Source organism: Heptranchias perlo, chromosome 3 (genome assembly GCF_035084215.1).
Source record: "Heptranchias perlo isolate sHepPer1 chromosome 3, sHepPer1.hap1, whole genome shotgun sequence".
Taxonomy (NCBI): Eukaryota; Metazoa; Chordata; class Chondrichthyes; order Hexanchiformes; family Hexanchidae; genus Heptranchias; species Heptranchias perlo.
Window position 1 is genome coordinate 46,151,782 of NC_090327.1, and position 15,773 is coordinate 46,167,554.

The 15,773-nt window shown below is 44.1% G+C and overlaps 1 protein-coding gene across 2 annotated transcripts in view; it reads right to left on the minus strand.

The window, feature by feature from the left end:
- The window catches only part of decr1 (2,4-dienoyl CoA reductase 1, mitochondrial), a 40,814-nt gene that overhangs the window by 14,596 nt on the left and 10,445 nt on the right, over positions 1–15,773 (minus strand). For both annotated transcript variants that reach the window (XM_067979440.1, XM_067979432.1), the window contains exons 4-6: positions 12,090–12,176; positions 10,366–10,513; positions 9,508–9,607 (exon numbers count right to left, since the gene is read on the minus strand). In XM_067979440.1, coding sequence (XP_067835541.1) covers positions 9,508–9,607; positions 10,366–10,513; positions 12,090–12,176 — 335 coding nt within the window. The remainder of the gene's footprint in view (positions 1–9,507; positions 9,608–10,365; positions 10,514–12,089; positions 12,177–15,773) is intronic.

Here is a 15,773-nt window from a genome sequence, read left to right on the forward strand (position 1 = left end):
GACAATGGGGGAGAAGCGTTGGAGGAGGATGGTGTGGTCAACCTTGTCAAAGGCTGCAGATAGATTGATAAGGATGAGGAGGGACAGTGCAACACCACCAGAGGATGTCATTTGTGACTTTGATTAGGGCTAGTTTCACTGCCCCAAACAGGAATTTTGCCTGCAATATTGGTGGTTAAGGTTAATACTAGACTTGTTAGGTATGTATTTTTAGTGACTAATTGTGTTGCCTGCATACTCTGCAACTTCTCGCTGTACTCTGCGTAACATACAGACAGGTTGATAAAGATGAGGAGGGATAGTGCACCCAGGTCACAGCCACAGAGGATGTAATTTGTGACTTCGATTAGGGCCATTTCAGTGCTGTGGCAGGGGCAGAAACCTGATTGGAGAGGTTCAAACATGGAGCTGTGGGAAAGATGGGCACAGATTTGGGAGGCAACAACATGTTTAAGGACTTTAGAGAGGAACATAAGAACATAAGAAATAGGAGCAGGCATAGGCCATAGGGTCCCTTGAGCCTGCTCTGCCATTCAATAAGATCATAGCTGATCATCAACCTCAACTCCACTTTCCAGGGAGGTTGGAGATGGGGCGATAGTTTCCAAGGACAGTGGGGTCAAGAAAGGGGTTTTTGAGGGGGGGGGGGGGGGGGGTGATGATGGCAAAATTGAAAAAGAGGGAGACATTACCTGAAGAGAGGGAGCCATTTACAATATTAGCTAGCATGGGGGTCAGGAAGGGAGGTTGCGTGGTTAGCGGTTAAGTGGGAATAGGGTCAAGAGGGCAGGAGGTGGGTCTCATGGACCAGCTGAGGTCGGAGAGGACATGAAGGAGATAGGCGAGAAAACATGCAATTTCAGGCCCACAGCTAGGATTTAAAACTGATTGACCTGAAGAATATCCACCATTTTCGTCAACACTCATATACAGAACCAGTGAGGATGACTGCATGAACATATCCATTAGGGGAAAAGAAGTGTGGTGATGGGTGAACAATAATTTTATTTTCACTAGCTTCTATTCAAGTTGCAGAGCAGTTAGACTGACAGGCTTTTCTTCTTGAAAGCTATCATTCAATTTAAATCTCTAAGGAATAGCATGTTTACAACTGTAATATTTGTATCCCAATTCACCCATTGAAAATGCAGTGGTTCCAGTCCTTTACACTAAAATTACCAATAAGCAAATGGATTATAGAAATTTACCCAAGTGATTACAAGGACTGCAGTATCATAAAGCACAAGCAATTAAATTGTAATTGGCATTTGAAACTTAAAATGAGTTTACTGCCTTGTAATTACTCCACTGTATTTGTTATCACGGAGCTAAGTACAGATTTGAGATGCCATTCATCCTATTCCTTCCATGATGACTCGACTAACATAGAATCATAGAATGGTTACAGCACAGAAGGAGGCCATTCAGCACGTCGAGCCCATGCCAGCTCTCCACAAGAGCAATCCAGCTAGTCCCACTCCCCCGTTCTTTCCCCGTAGCCCTGCAAATTTTTTCCTTTCAAATACTTATCCATTTCCCTTTTGAAGGCCACAATTGAATTTGCCTCCAACCACCCTTTCAGGCAGCGCATTCCAGATCATAACCACTCGCTGCGTAAAAAAGCTTTTCCTCATGCCGCCTTTGGTTCTTTTGCCAATCACCTTAAATCTGGGTCCTCCGGTTCTCGACCCTTCTGCCAATGGGAACAGTTTCTCTCTATCTACTCTGTCTAGACCCCTCATGATTTTGAACACCTCTATCAAATCTCCCCTCAACCTTCTCTGCTTTAAGGAGAACAACCCCAGCTTCTCCAGTCTATCCACGTAACTGAAGTCCCTCATCCCTGGAACTATTCTAGTAAATATTTTCAGCACCTTCTCTAAGGCCTTCACATCCTTCCTAAAGTGCGGTGCCCAGAATGAACACAATACTCCAGTTGTGGCTGAACCAGTGTTTTATAAAGGTTCACCATTACATCCTTGCTTTTGTGCTCTATGCCTCTATTTATAAGATAACATCAACAAGTTCCATCCCACCATCAAACTCACCATGGACTACTCCTCAGAATCGGTTTCTTTCTTGGACACACAAATCTCCATCAAAGACGGGCACCTCAGCACCACACTCTACCGCAAGCCCACGGACAACCTCACGATGCTCCACTTTTCCAGCTTCCACCCCAACCACGTCAAAGAGGCCATCCCCTATGGACAGGCCCTATGAATACACAGGATCTGCTCAGACGAGGAGGAACGCAATGGACACCTACAGACGCTGAAAGACGCCCTCGTAAGAACGGGATATGACACTTGACTCATCGATCGACAGTTCCGACAGGCCACAGCGAAGAATCGCATAGACCTCCTCAGAAGACAAACACGGGATGCAACCAACAGAGTACCCTTCGTCGTACAGTACTTCCCCGGAGCGGAGAAACTACACCATGTTCTCCGCAGCCTTCAACATGTCATCGATGACGACGAACACCTCGCTAAGGCCATCCCCACGCCTCCACTACTCGCCTTTAAACAACCACCCAACCTCAAACAGACCATCGTTCGCAGCAAGTTACCCAGTTTTCAGGAGAACAGCGTCCACGACACCACGCAACCCTGCCACGGCAACCTCTGCAAGACATGCCAGATCATCGACACGGATACCACCATCACACGAGAGGACACTACCCACCAGGTACATGGTTCATACTCCTGTGACTCGGCCAACGTCTACCTCATACGTTGCAGGAAAGGATGCCCCGGAGCATGGTACATTGGCGAGACCATGCAGACACTGCGACAACGGATGAACGGACACCGCGCAACAATCGCCAGACAGGAGGGTTCCCTCCCAGTCGGGGAACACTTTAGCAGTCAAGGACATTCAGCCACCGATCTTCGGGTAAGCGTTCTCCAAGGCGGCCTTCGAGACACACGACAACGCAAAATCGTCGAGCAGAAGTTGATAGCCAAGTTCCGCACCCATGAGGACGGCCTCAACCGGGATCTTGGGTTCACATCACGCTACACGTAACCTGCCACATATTCACCCATTCCACCAGCCTGTCAATGTCCTCTTGAAGTCTATCACTATCATCCTCGCTGCGCTTGCAAGTTTTGTGTCATTTGCAAATTTGGAAATTGTGCCCTGTACACCCAAGTCCAAGCCATTAACATATATCAAGAAAAGTAGTGGTCCTAATACCGACCCCTGGGGAACAGTACTGTACACTTCCCTTCAGTCCAAAAAACATAGAAACATAGCAAGAGTAGGCCATTCCGCCCTTCTGGCCTGCTCCGCCATTCAAAATGATCATGGCTGATCGTCTAACTCAGTACCCTGTTCCCACTTTTTCCCCATATCCCTTGATCCCTTTAGCATTAAGAACTATAGCTATCTCCTCCTTGAATACATCTAATGACCTGGCCTTCACTGCCTTCTGTGGTAGAGAATTCCACAGGTTCACCACCCTCTGAGTGGAGAAATTTCTCCTCATCTCGGTTCTAAATGACATACCCTGTATCCTGAGACTGCGACCCCTGGTTCTGGACTGCCCAGCCATCGGGAACATCCTCCCTGCATCTAGTCTGTCTAATCCTGTTAGAATTTTATATGTTTCGATGAGATCAACTCTCGTTCTTCTAAACTCTAGTGAATATAGGCCTAGTCGACCCAATCTCTCCTCATACGTCAGTCCTGCCATCGCAGGAATCAGTCTGGTAAACCTTTGTTGCACTCCCTCCATGGCAAGGACATCCTTCCTCAAATAAGGAGACCAAAACTGCACACAATACTCCAGATGTGGTCTCACCAATGCCCTGTATAACTGCAGAAAAACAACCATTCACCACTATTCTGTTTCCTGTCGCTTAGCCAATTTCGTATCCATGCTGCCACTGCTCCTTTTATTCCACGGGTTTCAACTTTGCTGACAAGCCTATTATGAGGCACTTTATCAAACACTTTTGGAAGTCTACATACAGCACATCAACTGCATTGCCCTCATCAACCCTCTCTGTTACCTCATCAAAAAACTCAATCAAGTTAGTTAAACACGATTTGCCTTTAACAAATCCATGCTGGCTTTCCTTAATTAATCCACACTTGTTGAAGTGACTGTTAATTTTGACCCAGATTATCGTTTATAAAAGTTTCCTCACCACCAAGGTTAAACCGACTGGTGTGTAGTTGCTGGGTTTATCCTTACACCCTTTTTTGAACAAGGGTGTAACATTTGCAATTCTCCAGTCCTCTGGCACCACCCCCATATCTAAGGATGATTGGAAGATTATGGCCAGTACCTCCGCAATTTCCACCCTTACTTCCCTCGGCAACCTAGGATGCATCCCCCCACCCGGACCTGGTGACTTATCTACTTTAAGTACAGCCAGCCTTTCTAGTACCTCCTCTTTATCAATTTTTAGCCCATCCAGTATCTCAACTACCTCCTCTTTTACTGTGATTTTGGCTGCATCTTCTTTCTTGGTAAAGACAGATGCAAAGTACTCATTTAGTACCTCAGCCATGCCCTCTGCCTCCATGGGTAGGTCTCCTTTTTGGTCGCTATTCGGCCCCACCCCTCGTCTTACTACCCGTTTACTATTTATATGCCTATAGAAGACTTTTGGATTCCCTTTTATGTTGGCCGCCAGTCTATTCTCATACTCTCTCTTTGTCCCTCTTATTTCCTTTATCACTTCCCCTCTGAATGTTCTATATTCAGCCTGGTTCTCCCTGGTATTATCAACCTGACATCTGCCCCCTTTTTTGCTTCATCACTCGCTATCTCTTTCATCTTCCAGGGAGCTCTGGCTTTGGTTGCCCTACCTTGTGGAAAGGTACCTAGATGGTACCCGAACCATCTCCTCTTTAAAGGCCGCCCATTGTTCGATTACAGTTTTGCCTGCCAATCTTTGACTCCAATTTACCCGGGCCAGAACCGTTCTCAACCCAATGAAATTGACCCGCCTCCTATTAAGTATTTTTACTCTAGATTGCTCCTATCCTGTTAGGGAGACCACTCCAGGCATTAATCACTCTTCATACAAAGAAATTCTTCTTGACATCAGTCCTAAGCTCATTGCTTTGTTTCACAGCAGTGGTTTAACAAGGTTAACCTTTTCTATTTCACTTAGTACATTATATATCTATATAAAGTCCACTCTCATTCACCCCCATTCATAGTTGAAGAGTGCAAATCTTTCTAATCTTTTGTCCAGAAGTCTGGGGGATGGGTGGAAAGGCAATGTGAAGAGTGAACGGAAGAAAATCAAGGGGAGAGAATGAGTTGGGATGCAGAGGGGGCAAAAACAGGAATAGGGAGCAGTGGACGCCGCTCAGCAGCTTCCTTTTGCCACATCGTTCTCATTTCCCATCCAAAAGGGAAGGAGAAAAAGAGGGCAAAAAGCAGAAAGAAAAAAGAAGAAAAAAAGACAAGAAACATGAAGCAGCAACATGAAAACGACAGATAGGTGAGATAGTCACTGTAACCTTGTACTTACTATGTGCAATATCTACTAGTACATACATATATATTATTTAATAAAAATGGCCTGGAATTTCCCGATCACGTACGCCGAAATAATGGTGTAGGTATGGCGTAATGCAGATTTTCAGCACAAACAATTAAGGAAATTTAGGCGTAAGTGACTTACGCCCATTTTTACATTATGCCAGAATTTCCTCAATCTTTTATGCCGATTCTGTGAAACCTCTGCTGAAACCCTCCATCACTCATTAACATAGCTCCACCCACATGCAAAAGTGAAGCTCATGCAAATTTCCTGAATTTATGCCAATTCTAAATGGATGTAAATTTATGTCTAAAATTTAAATGTAACTTTAACTGTATCTTTATGTTATCAGAATGATACACATTAAAGATTGAAAAATTTCCACGATTGCATTTCCGAAACATTCTGTGCGTAATGTGCATTAATGATGGCTTGATCGTTTCAAACTTTAATTTTCATGCATAAAGAGGGACGTGAAGGAATATGGTGTAAGTTCGTCGATTTCTTTGAGCCCCGAATGTATACACTGATTTCCACTTGTTTTACGATAGTTTTAATGTTCTGGCATATGCTAATAAGGGTACGGTAGCATAGTGGTTATGTTACTGGACTAATAATCCAGAGGCCTGGACTAATAATCCAGAGTTATGAGTTCAAATCCCGCCATGGCAGCTGGGGAATTTAAATTCAATTAATTAAATTCAATTAATTAAATTAAATCTGGAATCAAAATACTAGTATCAGTAATGGTGGCCATGAAACTACCGGATTGTCGTAAAAACCCATCTGGTTCACTAATGTCCTTACCCGGTCTGGCCTATATGTGACTCCAGACCCAAAGCAATGTGGTTGATTCTTAATTGCCCTCTGAAATGGCCTAGCAAGCCACTCAGTTGAAAAATCTTGCTAAAAAAAGTCACAATAAGAATAAAACCGGACGGACCACCCGGCATCAGGCCATCAGGCCACTAGGCACCGGATACGACAAAGGCAAACCAAGCCCAGTCGACCCTGCAAAGTCCTCATCACTTAACATCTGGAGACTTGTGCCAAAATTGGGAGAGCTGTCCCACAGGCTAGTCAAGCAACAGCTTGACATAGCCATACTCACAGAATCATACCTTTCAGCCAACGTCCCAGACTCTTTCATCACCATCCCAGGATATGTCCTATCCCACCAGCAGGACAGACCGACCAGAGGTGGCGGTACAGTGATATACAGTCAGGAGGGAGTGGCCCTGGGAGTCCTCAACATTGACTCTGGACCCCATGAAATCTCATGGCATCAGGTCAAACATGGGCAAGGAAACCTCCTGCTGATTACCACCTACCGTCCTCCCTCAGCTGATGAATCAGTCCTCCTCCATGTTGAGCACCACTTGGAGGAAGCACTGAGGGTAGCAAGGGCATAGAGTGTACTCTGGGTGGGGGACTTCAATGTCCATCACCAAGAGTGGCTCGGTAGCACCACTACTGACCAAGCTGGCCGAGTCGTGAAGGACATAGCTGCCAGACTGGGCCTGCGGCAGGTGGTGAGCGAACCAACACGAGGGAAAAACTTACTTGACCTCGTCCTCACCAACCTACCTGTCGCAAATGACTGTTCATGACAGTATTGGTAGGAGTGACCACCGCACAGTCCCCGTGGAGACGAAGTCCCGTCTTCGCACTGAGGACACCATCCAACGTGTTGTGTGGCACTACTACCGTGCTAAATGGGACAGATTCAGAACAGATCCAGCAACTCAAAACTGGGCATCCATGAGGCACTGTGGGCCATCAGCAGCAGAATTGTATTCCAGCACAATCTGTAACCTCATGGCCCGGCATATTCCTCACTCTACCATTATCATCAAGCCAGGGGATCAACCCTGGTTCAATGAGGAGTGTAGAAGAGCATGCCAGGAGCAGCACCAGGCATACCTAAAAATGAGTTGCCAACCTGGTGAAGCTACTACTCAGGACTACATGCATGCTAAACAGCGGAAGCAACATGCCATAGACAGAGCTAAGCAATTCCACAACCAACGGATCAGATCAAAGCTCTGCAGTCCTGCCACATCCAGTCGTGAATGGTGGTGGACAACTAAACAACTAACGGGAGGAGGAGGCTCTGCAAACATCCCCATCCTCAATGATGGCGGAGCCCAGCACGTGAGTGCAAAAGACAAGGCTGAAGTGTTTGCAACCATCTTCAGCCAGAAGTGCCGAGTAGATGATCCATCTCGGCCTCCTCCCGATATCCCCACCATCACAGAAGCCAGTCTTCAGACAATTCGATTCACTCCACGTGATATCAGGAAACGGCTGAGTGCACTGGATACAGCAAAGGCTATGGGCCCCGACAACATCCCGGCTGTAGTGCTGAAGACTTGTGCTCCAAAACTAGCTGCGCCTCGAGCCAAGCTGTTCCAGTACAGCTACAACACTGGCATCTACCCGACAATGTGGAAAATTGCCCAGGTATGTCCTGTCCACAAAAAGCAGGACAAATCCAATCCGGCCAATTACCGCCCCATCAGTCTACTCTCAATCATCAGCAAAGTGATGGAAAGTGTCGTCGACTGTGCTATCAAGCGGCCCTTACTCACCAATAACCTGCTCACCGATGCTCAGTTTGGGTTCCGCCAGGACCACTCGGCGCCAGACCTCATTACAGCCTTGGTCCAAACATGGACAAAAGAGCTGAATTCCAGAGTTGAGGTGAGAGTGACTGCCCTTGACATCAAGGCAGCATTTGACCGAGTGTGGCACCAAGGAGCCCTCGTAAAATTGAAGTCAATGGGAATCAGGGGGTAAACTTTCCAGTGGCTGGAGTCATACCTAGCACAAAGGAAGATGGTAGTGGTTGTTGGTGGCCAATCATCTCAGCCCCAGGGCATTGCTGCAGGAGTTCCTCAGGGCAGTGTCCTAGGCCCAACCATCTTCAGCTGCTTCATCAATGACCTTCCCTCCATCATAAGGTCAGAAATGGGGATGTTCGCTGACGATTGCACAGTGTTCAGTTCCATTCGCAACCCCTCAGATACTGAAGCAATCCGAGCCCGCATGCAGCAAGACCTGGACAACATCCAGGCTTGGGATGATAAGTGGCAAGTAACATTCGCGCCAGAGAAGTGCCAGGCAATGACCATCTCCAACAAGAGAGGGTCTAACCACCTCCCCTTGACATTCAACGGCATTACCATCGCCGAATCCCCCACCATCAACATCCTGGGGGTCACCATTGACCAGAAACTTAACTGGACCAGCCACATAAATACTGTGGCTACAAGAGCAGGTCAGAGGCTGGGTATTCTGCGGCGAGTGACTCACCTCCTGACTCCCCAAAGCCTTTCCACCATCTACAAGGCACAAATCAGGAGTGTGATGGAATACTCTCCACTTGCCTGGATGAGTGCAGCTCCAACAACACTCAAGAAGCTCGACACTATCCAGGACAAAGCAGCCCGCTTGATTGGCACCCCATCCGCCACCCTAAACATTCACTCCCTTCACCACCGGCACACTGTGGCTGCAGTGTGTACCATCCACAGGACGCACTGCAGCAACTCACCAAGGCTTCTTCGACAGCACCTCCCAAACCCGCGACCTCTACCACCTAGGACAAGAGCAGCAGGCACATGGGAATACACATGGGAATAACACCACCTGCACGTTCCCCTCCAAGTCACACACCATCCCGACTTGGAAATATATCGCCGTTCCTTCATCGTCGCTGGGTCAAAATCCTGGAACTTCCCTCCCAACAGCACTGTGGGAGAACCTTCACCACACGGACTGCAGCGGTTCAAGGCGGCGGCTCACCACCACCTTCTCAAGGGCAATTAGGGATGGGCAAAAATGCTGGCCTTGCCAGCGACGCCCACATCCCATGAACAAATAAAAAAAGATGATCAGGAAATTTCAGCATAACGCCGCTAACGGCATAATTTCATTGTAACTTTCTGGTTACGATGTTCCAGGAAATTTTAAGCCATTTAATGTTATTACTCACTTGCTCATGGCTTCCACTCCTGCTTTTGCTGAGGCACTGGGCATCACAAATCCTGATCCGGTCTCTGCATAGATGGTAGTAATAGATAGGAAAGCTGCACCTAAAAGACACTATGTTTTGGAACTCAGAAAGTAATTAACAGCTTTAAACATTTTGGAAAATAAATATACAGGAACTAAATCATTTACAAAGCCTTACAAGTTTTAGTGAATTTATGAGCTTAAAATTGTTAATTTCTTATAGAATGTACTGCAGTATACAAAATCTTCATTCACTTACAGCCTGAATGGTGCATTTATGATAAACTGTTAACTCGGCATGAAGATTGTTTAAGTGACCAGGCTGTACAAGACCAGAAGAAAATGATCTTGCCCTGTATTTTGCACACTCAAGATTATACTCAAAGGAAGTTTCACTTCTGCTACTCGGTCTGTTATACCTGACCTGCAAGTGCCTGGTGCTGATAGCGGCTAATAAAAGTGAAGAAAGCATTCCACTCCCCAAGCATTGGCATCCTTTACCGCGATAAACATTACAAAAAATTAAAACAACAAAATTTGCAGGCATAAAATACCATAGGATGTTTTACATGCACCTGTACAAGCAGGCAGGACCTCAGTTTACATACTGATCCAATAATGCAGCACTGAAATGTCAGTCTAGACTATGGGCTCAAGTACTGAAGTGGAGCTTGAATCCACAACCTTCTGACTTAGAGGCAAGAGTGATACCAGAGCCTAGATATCTATCAAATTAACATAATTTATTGGTCAAAATCAATCTGTTCTCATGGAATATAAATGAGATATACTAATGCTTTACACAAAGTTTTTCTTAATATCAAAACTTTTTCCACACCTTTTTTTGCTTTAATCAATTCTTTTCCAATTTCTAGGGTTACATATGCAGTACCATTAAGAACAATGTCTGTAATAGTTTTAAAGGCGTTGGCAGAAAGTCGTTCTGAGGGTGAGATGAAGTTTCCAGCAGCATTGTTTATTATAACCTAGTGTGCAAGGAAAAAAATTGCATTAAAAAACTGTAAATCTATTGGCCCATGGAAAACAGACACGCTACAAGATCACCTCATGTACATAATTCAAAATGCATCTGTGGCATTATTTAGCAACCAAAAGTTCTAGAGAAGGTGGTGGTGTTCATTGAGTTGTCAACCTGAATAAAATAAATGACATAAACAGCCATAATTTGCTAGTAAATTGAAGTTAGACTTCAAACTTTAAAAAAAATAATTTTGAGGTAATATATATGTGGAACAGATGGCAATATGCTAAGTGAATTATTAGTATAAAGACCCTTGATCATTAAAAGGCTCCAGAAGTTAAATATATTCTGTTTTCTCGAGCTTTTCAAAATACTTTGTACAATTGCTGATCACACAAAATTGACTGATTTTATAAATCACTTTAAAGCAATCGAGACTTTCATTTTACACACAGATTATGAAGCCCTTTAAAAGAGAACAAACAATAGCTTGCAAATGTTAAAAGAAAAAAATGACAAATAGCACTGAACTCAAACAATAGGAAACTGGAATTGCAGCTACAACTTATTTATCTGCAGTCGTGCAAAAAGGATGTAACCAAACAAAAATACTTGAAGAGAATGCCTAATAGTTGAACCAGCTTTATTTGCTGTTTTTTCAGTTTGATGTATTTCTGTAGCATTTAACATGTTACAGTTAGCATACCATATAATGTATCTTCTCTGCTACATGTCCAGTTATATCAAGGCCACCTTGGTATAAGCTGGTTGTTTCATTGCACTGATAATATGGTATTCCTGTGACTCCCAACCTGAGTAACCTTCTTCTTTACACAAACAATGATGGACAGGAAAAGACCCTCTGGTCCATCCAGCCTGTTCCACACAATCGCAATACCTTGTGTATCACAATATATACACACCTCACCCTGCACCATGTAATCTTATCATGTCAGTTCAATTCCCTTGCATCAGAAAAGGGAGTATGAAGGACTGAATCTGCATACTCCAGGTCCAAGCCTTACACAAAAATGGCCAATGGCCTTGTTTGTGCATGAAGCGTCTACCTACCCCAAATAAGGCCACTGATGCAGTGGGGGCAGGGCGGAGGGTGGAGACTCCCTACACTGAGGATTTCCATTTCCTTGGGCCTAATGGGACCTGGCGTATTTTTGTAGGCTGCTACACAGAGTCAGGTGAGGGGTTCCGGCTTCTACAAGGGCACAAGTGGACCCACAAGAGGGGTCCAGGGCAGAGATACAGCCTCAATCCCAAAGATGAAGAAAGGTTTTTTCTTAAAACTTTTAGTAGCGGGCCACTTTGTAAGAAGGCCAAATGTTTTTCTAGATGAGGAGGGGACCTGGGCACTCTCCTTCCACTAAGATGAAGCCAGGCACCAGAAATTCTTGCTGGTGGTGTCCAAGGTGCACCAGTCAGCCATATGCAAATGAGTGCACTCCCATTGACCCTGTGTCTCCGGCAAGGTCAGCGCTGGAGGCACCGGTGGGGCGCGATCCCAGTGTAAGGATGACAGTCTAAGGACTTTCGAGGCCCTTAAATACCTTAATGGCTGTACTCACATCAGGAAGTCCTGTCACTTTAGACATCTGCTCCACAGTAGACTTCACAGAATCTGGATCTCTCACATCACACTGAATTGCATGAACCTAGAAGAAAAGCATAATAACTTCAAACTCTCTCTCAAACATAAAAAAGTAGGTCAGTATAAGAACATAAGAAATAGGAGCAGGAGTAGGCCATACAGCCCCTCAAGCTCAGTCATTCAACGAGATCCTGGCTAATCTTCGACCTCATCTCCACTTTCCCGCCTGATCCCCAATCCCTTAATTCTCCTAGAGTCCAAAAATTTATTTATCTCAGCCTTGAATATACTCAATGACTCAGCATCCACAGCCCTCTGGGGTAGAGAATTCCAAAGACTCACTACCCTCTGCGTGAAGAAATGCCTCCTCATCTCAGTCCTAAAAGGCCGACCCCTTATCATGAGACCATGCCCTTTAGTTCTAGGCTCTCCAGCCAGGGGAAACAATCTCTCAGCATCTACCCTATCAAGCCCTGTTAGAATCTTGTATGTTTCAATGAGATCACCTCTCAATCTTCTAAACTCCAGGGAATATAGGCCCATTCTACTCAATCTCACTTCATCCCAGGAATCAATCTGGTGAATCTTCGTTGTACTGCCTCTAAGGCTAGTATATCATTTCTCAGATAAGGAAACCAAAACTGTTCACAGTACTCCAGGTGTGGTCTCACCAAAACCCTGTACAACTGTAGCATGACTTCCTTACTCTTGTACTCCAACCTCCTTGCAATAAAGGCCAACATACTGTTTGCCTTCCTAATTGCTTGCTGTACCTGTCTGTTAACTTTCTGTGTTTCGTGTGCAAGGACACCCAAATCCCACTGAACACCAACATTTAATAGTTTCTCGTCATTTAAAAAATATTCGGTTTTTCTATTCTTCCTACAAAAGTGAATAACCTCACATTTCTCCACATTATATTCCATCTGCCACCTTCTTGCCCACTCAATTAACCTGTCTGTATCCCGCTGCAGACTCTTTGTGTCCTCTTCACAGCTTACTTTCCCACCTAGCTTTGTATCATCAGCAAACTTGGATACATTACACTCGGTCCCTTCATCTAAGTCATCAACATAGATTGTAAATAGCTGAGGCCCAAGCACTGATCCTTGCAGCACCCCACTGCTTACAGCCTGCCAACCTGAAAATGACCCATATCTCCCCACACTATGTTTTCTGTCCGTTAACCAATCTTCTATCCATATTAATTTATTACCAATCCCATGAGCCTTTATCTTGCATAACAACCTTTTATTTAGCACCTTATCGAATGTCTTTTGACAATCCAAATGTACTACATCCACTGTCTCTGCCGGTTGGTGCATTAAACCAGAAGTGAAAGGTACAACATTAAAATAATTGTAAAAACAGTTACGTAGACAGCGAAAAAGAGAGGGTAAGAAATAATTGAATTTCAATAATTGAATTAATAAAAGAGACAGAAGGGAAAAGTTAAAAAAGTTTTTTTTTTAAAAATGACCAAAAACTATTAAAATAAGGAGTAATATGGGTCTCCACATTTTTAAAAGTTAATTTTTAGTTGTTTGGCAGTCATTAAGACTTACTGCGGTATTAAAACTTAGTTTAGAACTGTATTTTTAAGCGTACCTGTTTGGTTAGTTATTTTCCAGCTGGGCAGATGAGCAAGTTTGCACTTTTTCAATGATTTCTCTGATTGCAGAGTGCGATGGCCCTTTAGTTCGAAGCTGTCATATCACCAGCAGGCCATTAGGAGCAAGTTCCAGATTTCCACGTTTCAGTGCGCATGTGCGAACGCCGGAACCTGCTCCTCCATTTCGCCACTAACAACAGAGAGCGCTGTTGAGCTCTCCATTATTTCCGGAATGATTTCTGCCCCAATATATTTTCTAAATGTTTGCAGAGACAATCAGCACAAGATGAAGAAACTAGATGAAGGATACATAGTGCAAATTGTATAGCAATCAAAAGGGATAAACTCCATTCAGTGTTTCTCGTGTTGAACTCAAAAAAAGTTATATATTCCTTTTAAACAACATTTTCTGCAAGTTATCCCATACATAAATCAATTAACATTAGAAAATGGGCCTGACAAAAAAATAAAGACACAGGGTTAGGGAAAAATGCATTACATGTGAAAAATCCAGTTCAGGTGAGTGTTTTCAGGATTCACTTGTGTTATCAAAGCAGTTACCATGTTTGCAATTGACACTGTAATGGTACGTTGTGATATGCATTAAAAAAAGGAGTTTGGCCAATGTATGCGTGAAAACAGAACATTACAGTGTCAATTACAAACATGGAGCGGAACTTTCAACTTTGGCAGGGGCGGAAAATGAAAGGTATTTGATTGGCCACCTGTTAAATAGCCCACCCAATTCAAGTCAATGGAAAGGAAAACCAAGTGGGTTGTATAACAGGCAGCGGATCTAATATTTTCAGTTTTACCCCCCAGCTGAGGTTGACAGTTCCAGCCATTGTAACTGCATTTTAATTCTTATATAGCAATAGCTGAACTGTAAACATGATTAGAACTATTTGCATGTGTGGCGGGTAAATGCTTTCACGGACTGGTTGGGCCAAATGGCCCGTTTCTATGTTTCATATGAAGTATTGTGCTCTTTTTCTCTTCATATTAGAACATTGGTTAACTGGCAACTCCTGAACCTATTTGAAACTGACATGGTCCTGCAACTCCAGCAAAAAGGCACTTTCAATAAAACAACTATTCACTCCTAGAAATGGGTCCGTGGTGGACTGCCAAGTCATGTGATATATTGAGAACTAAAGCAACCTTTATTCTTATATTATTTCTGAATTTAGATGCAATCACTTTTTAAAATTATGCACTTGTGGAAGATAGTGAGGAATATACCAATACTTTTCTCCTATTTATGAAGTAATTTCATAATATCATAGGAAGTTCAGCACAGGAGGCGGCCATTCGGCCCATCGTGCTTGTGCCGGCTCTTTAAAATAGCTATCCAATTAGTCCCATTCCCCTGCTCTTTCCCCCAAGGCCTGTAAATTTTTTCCCTTCAAGTATTTATCCAATTCCCTTTTGAAATTTCCCCATTGAATCTACTTCCACCACCCTTTCTGACAGTGCAGTCCAGATTAATACAACTCTGTTCTTCAGACTTCACCTGGCGAAGGAGCAAAGCTCTGAAAGCTTGTGATTTCAAATAAAGCTGTTGGACTATAACCTGGTGTTGTGCGACTCCTTACTTTTTTGAACAGGGGGTTAACATTTGCAATCCTCCAGTCCTCTGGCACCATCCCCATATCTAAGGAAGATTGGAAGATTGTGGCTAGAGCCTCTGCAATTTCCACCCTTACTTCCCTCAGTAACCTAAGATGCATCCCACCTGGACCAGGTGACTTTTCTACTTTGAGTACTGCCAATCTTTTAAGTACCTCCTCTTTATCTATTTTTATCCTATCCAATATCGCTACTACCTCCTCCTTTTGCACTACAATGGTAGCATCCTCTTCTCTAGTGAAGACGGATGCAAAGTATTCATTTGGTGTCTCAGCCATGCCCTCTGCCTCCACAAGATCTCCTTTTTTGTCCCTAGTTGGTTCCATGCTTCCTATGACTACCCTCTTACTATTTATATCTTTATAAAAGACTTCTGGGTTCTCTTTTATGTTAGCCACTAATCTATTTTCAGATTCTCTC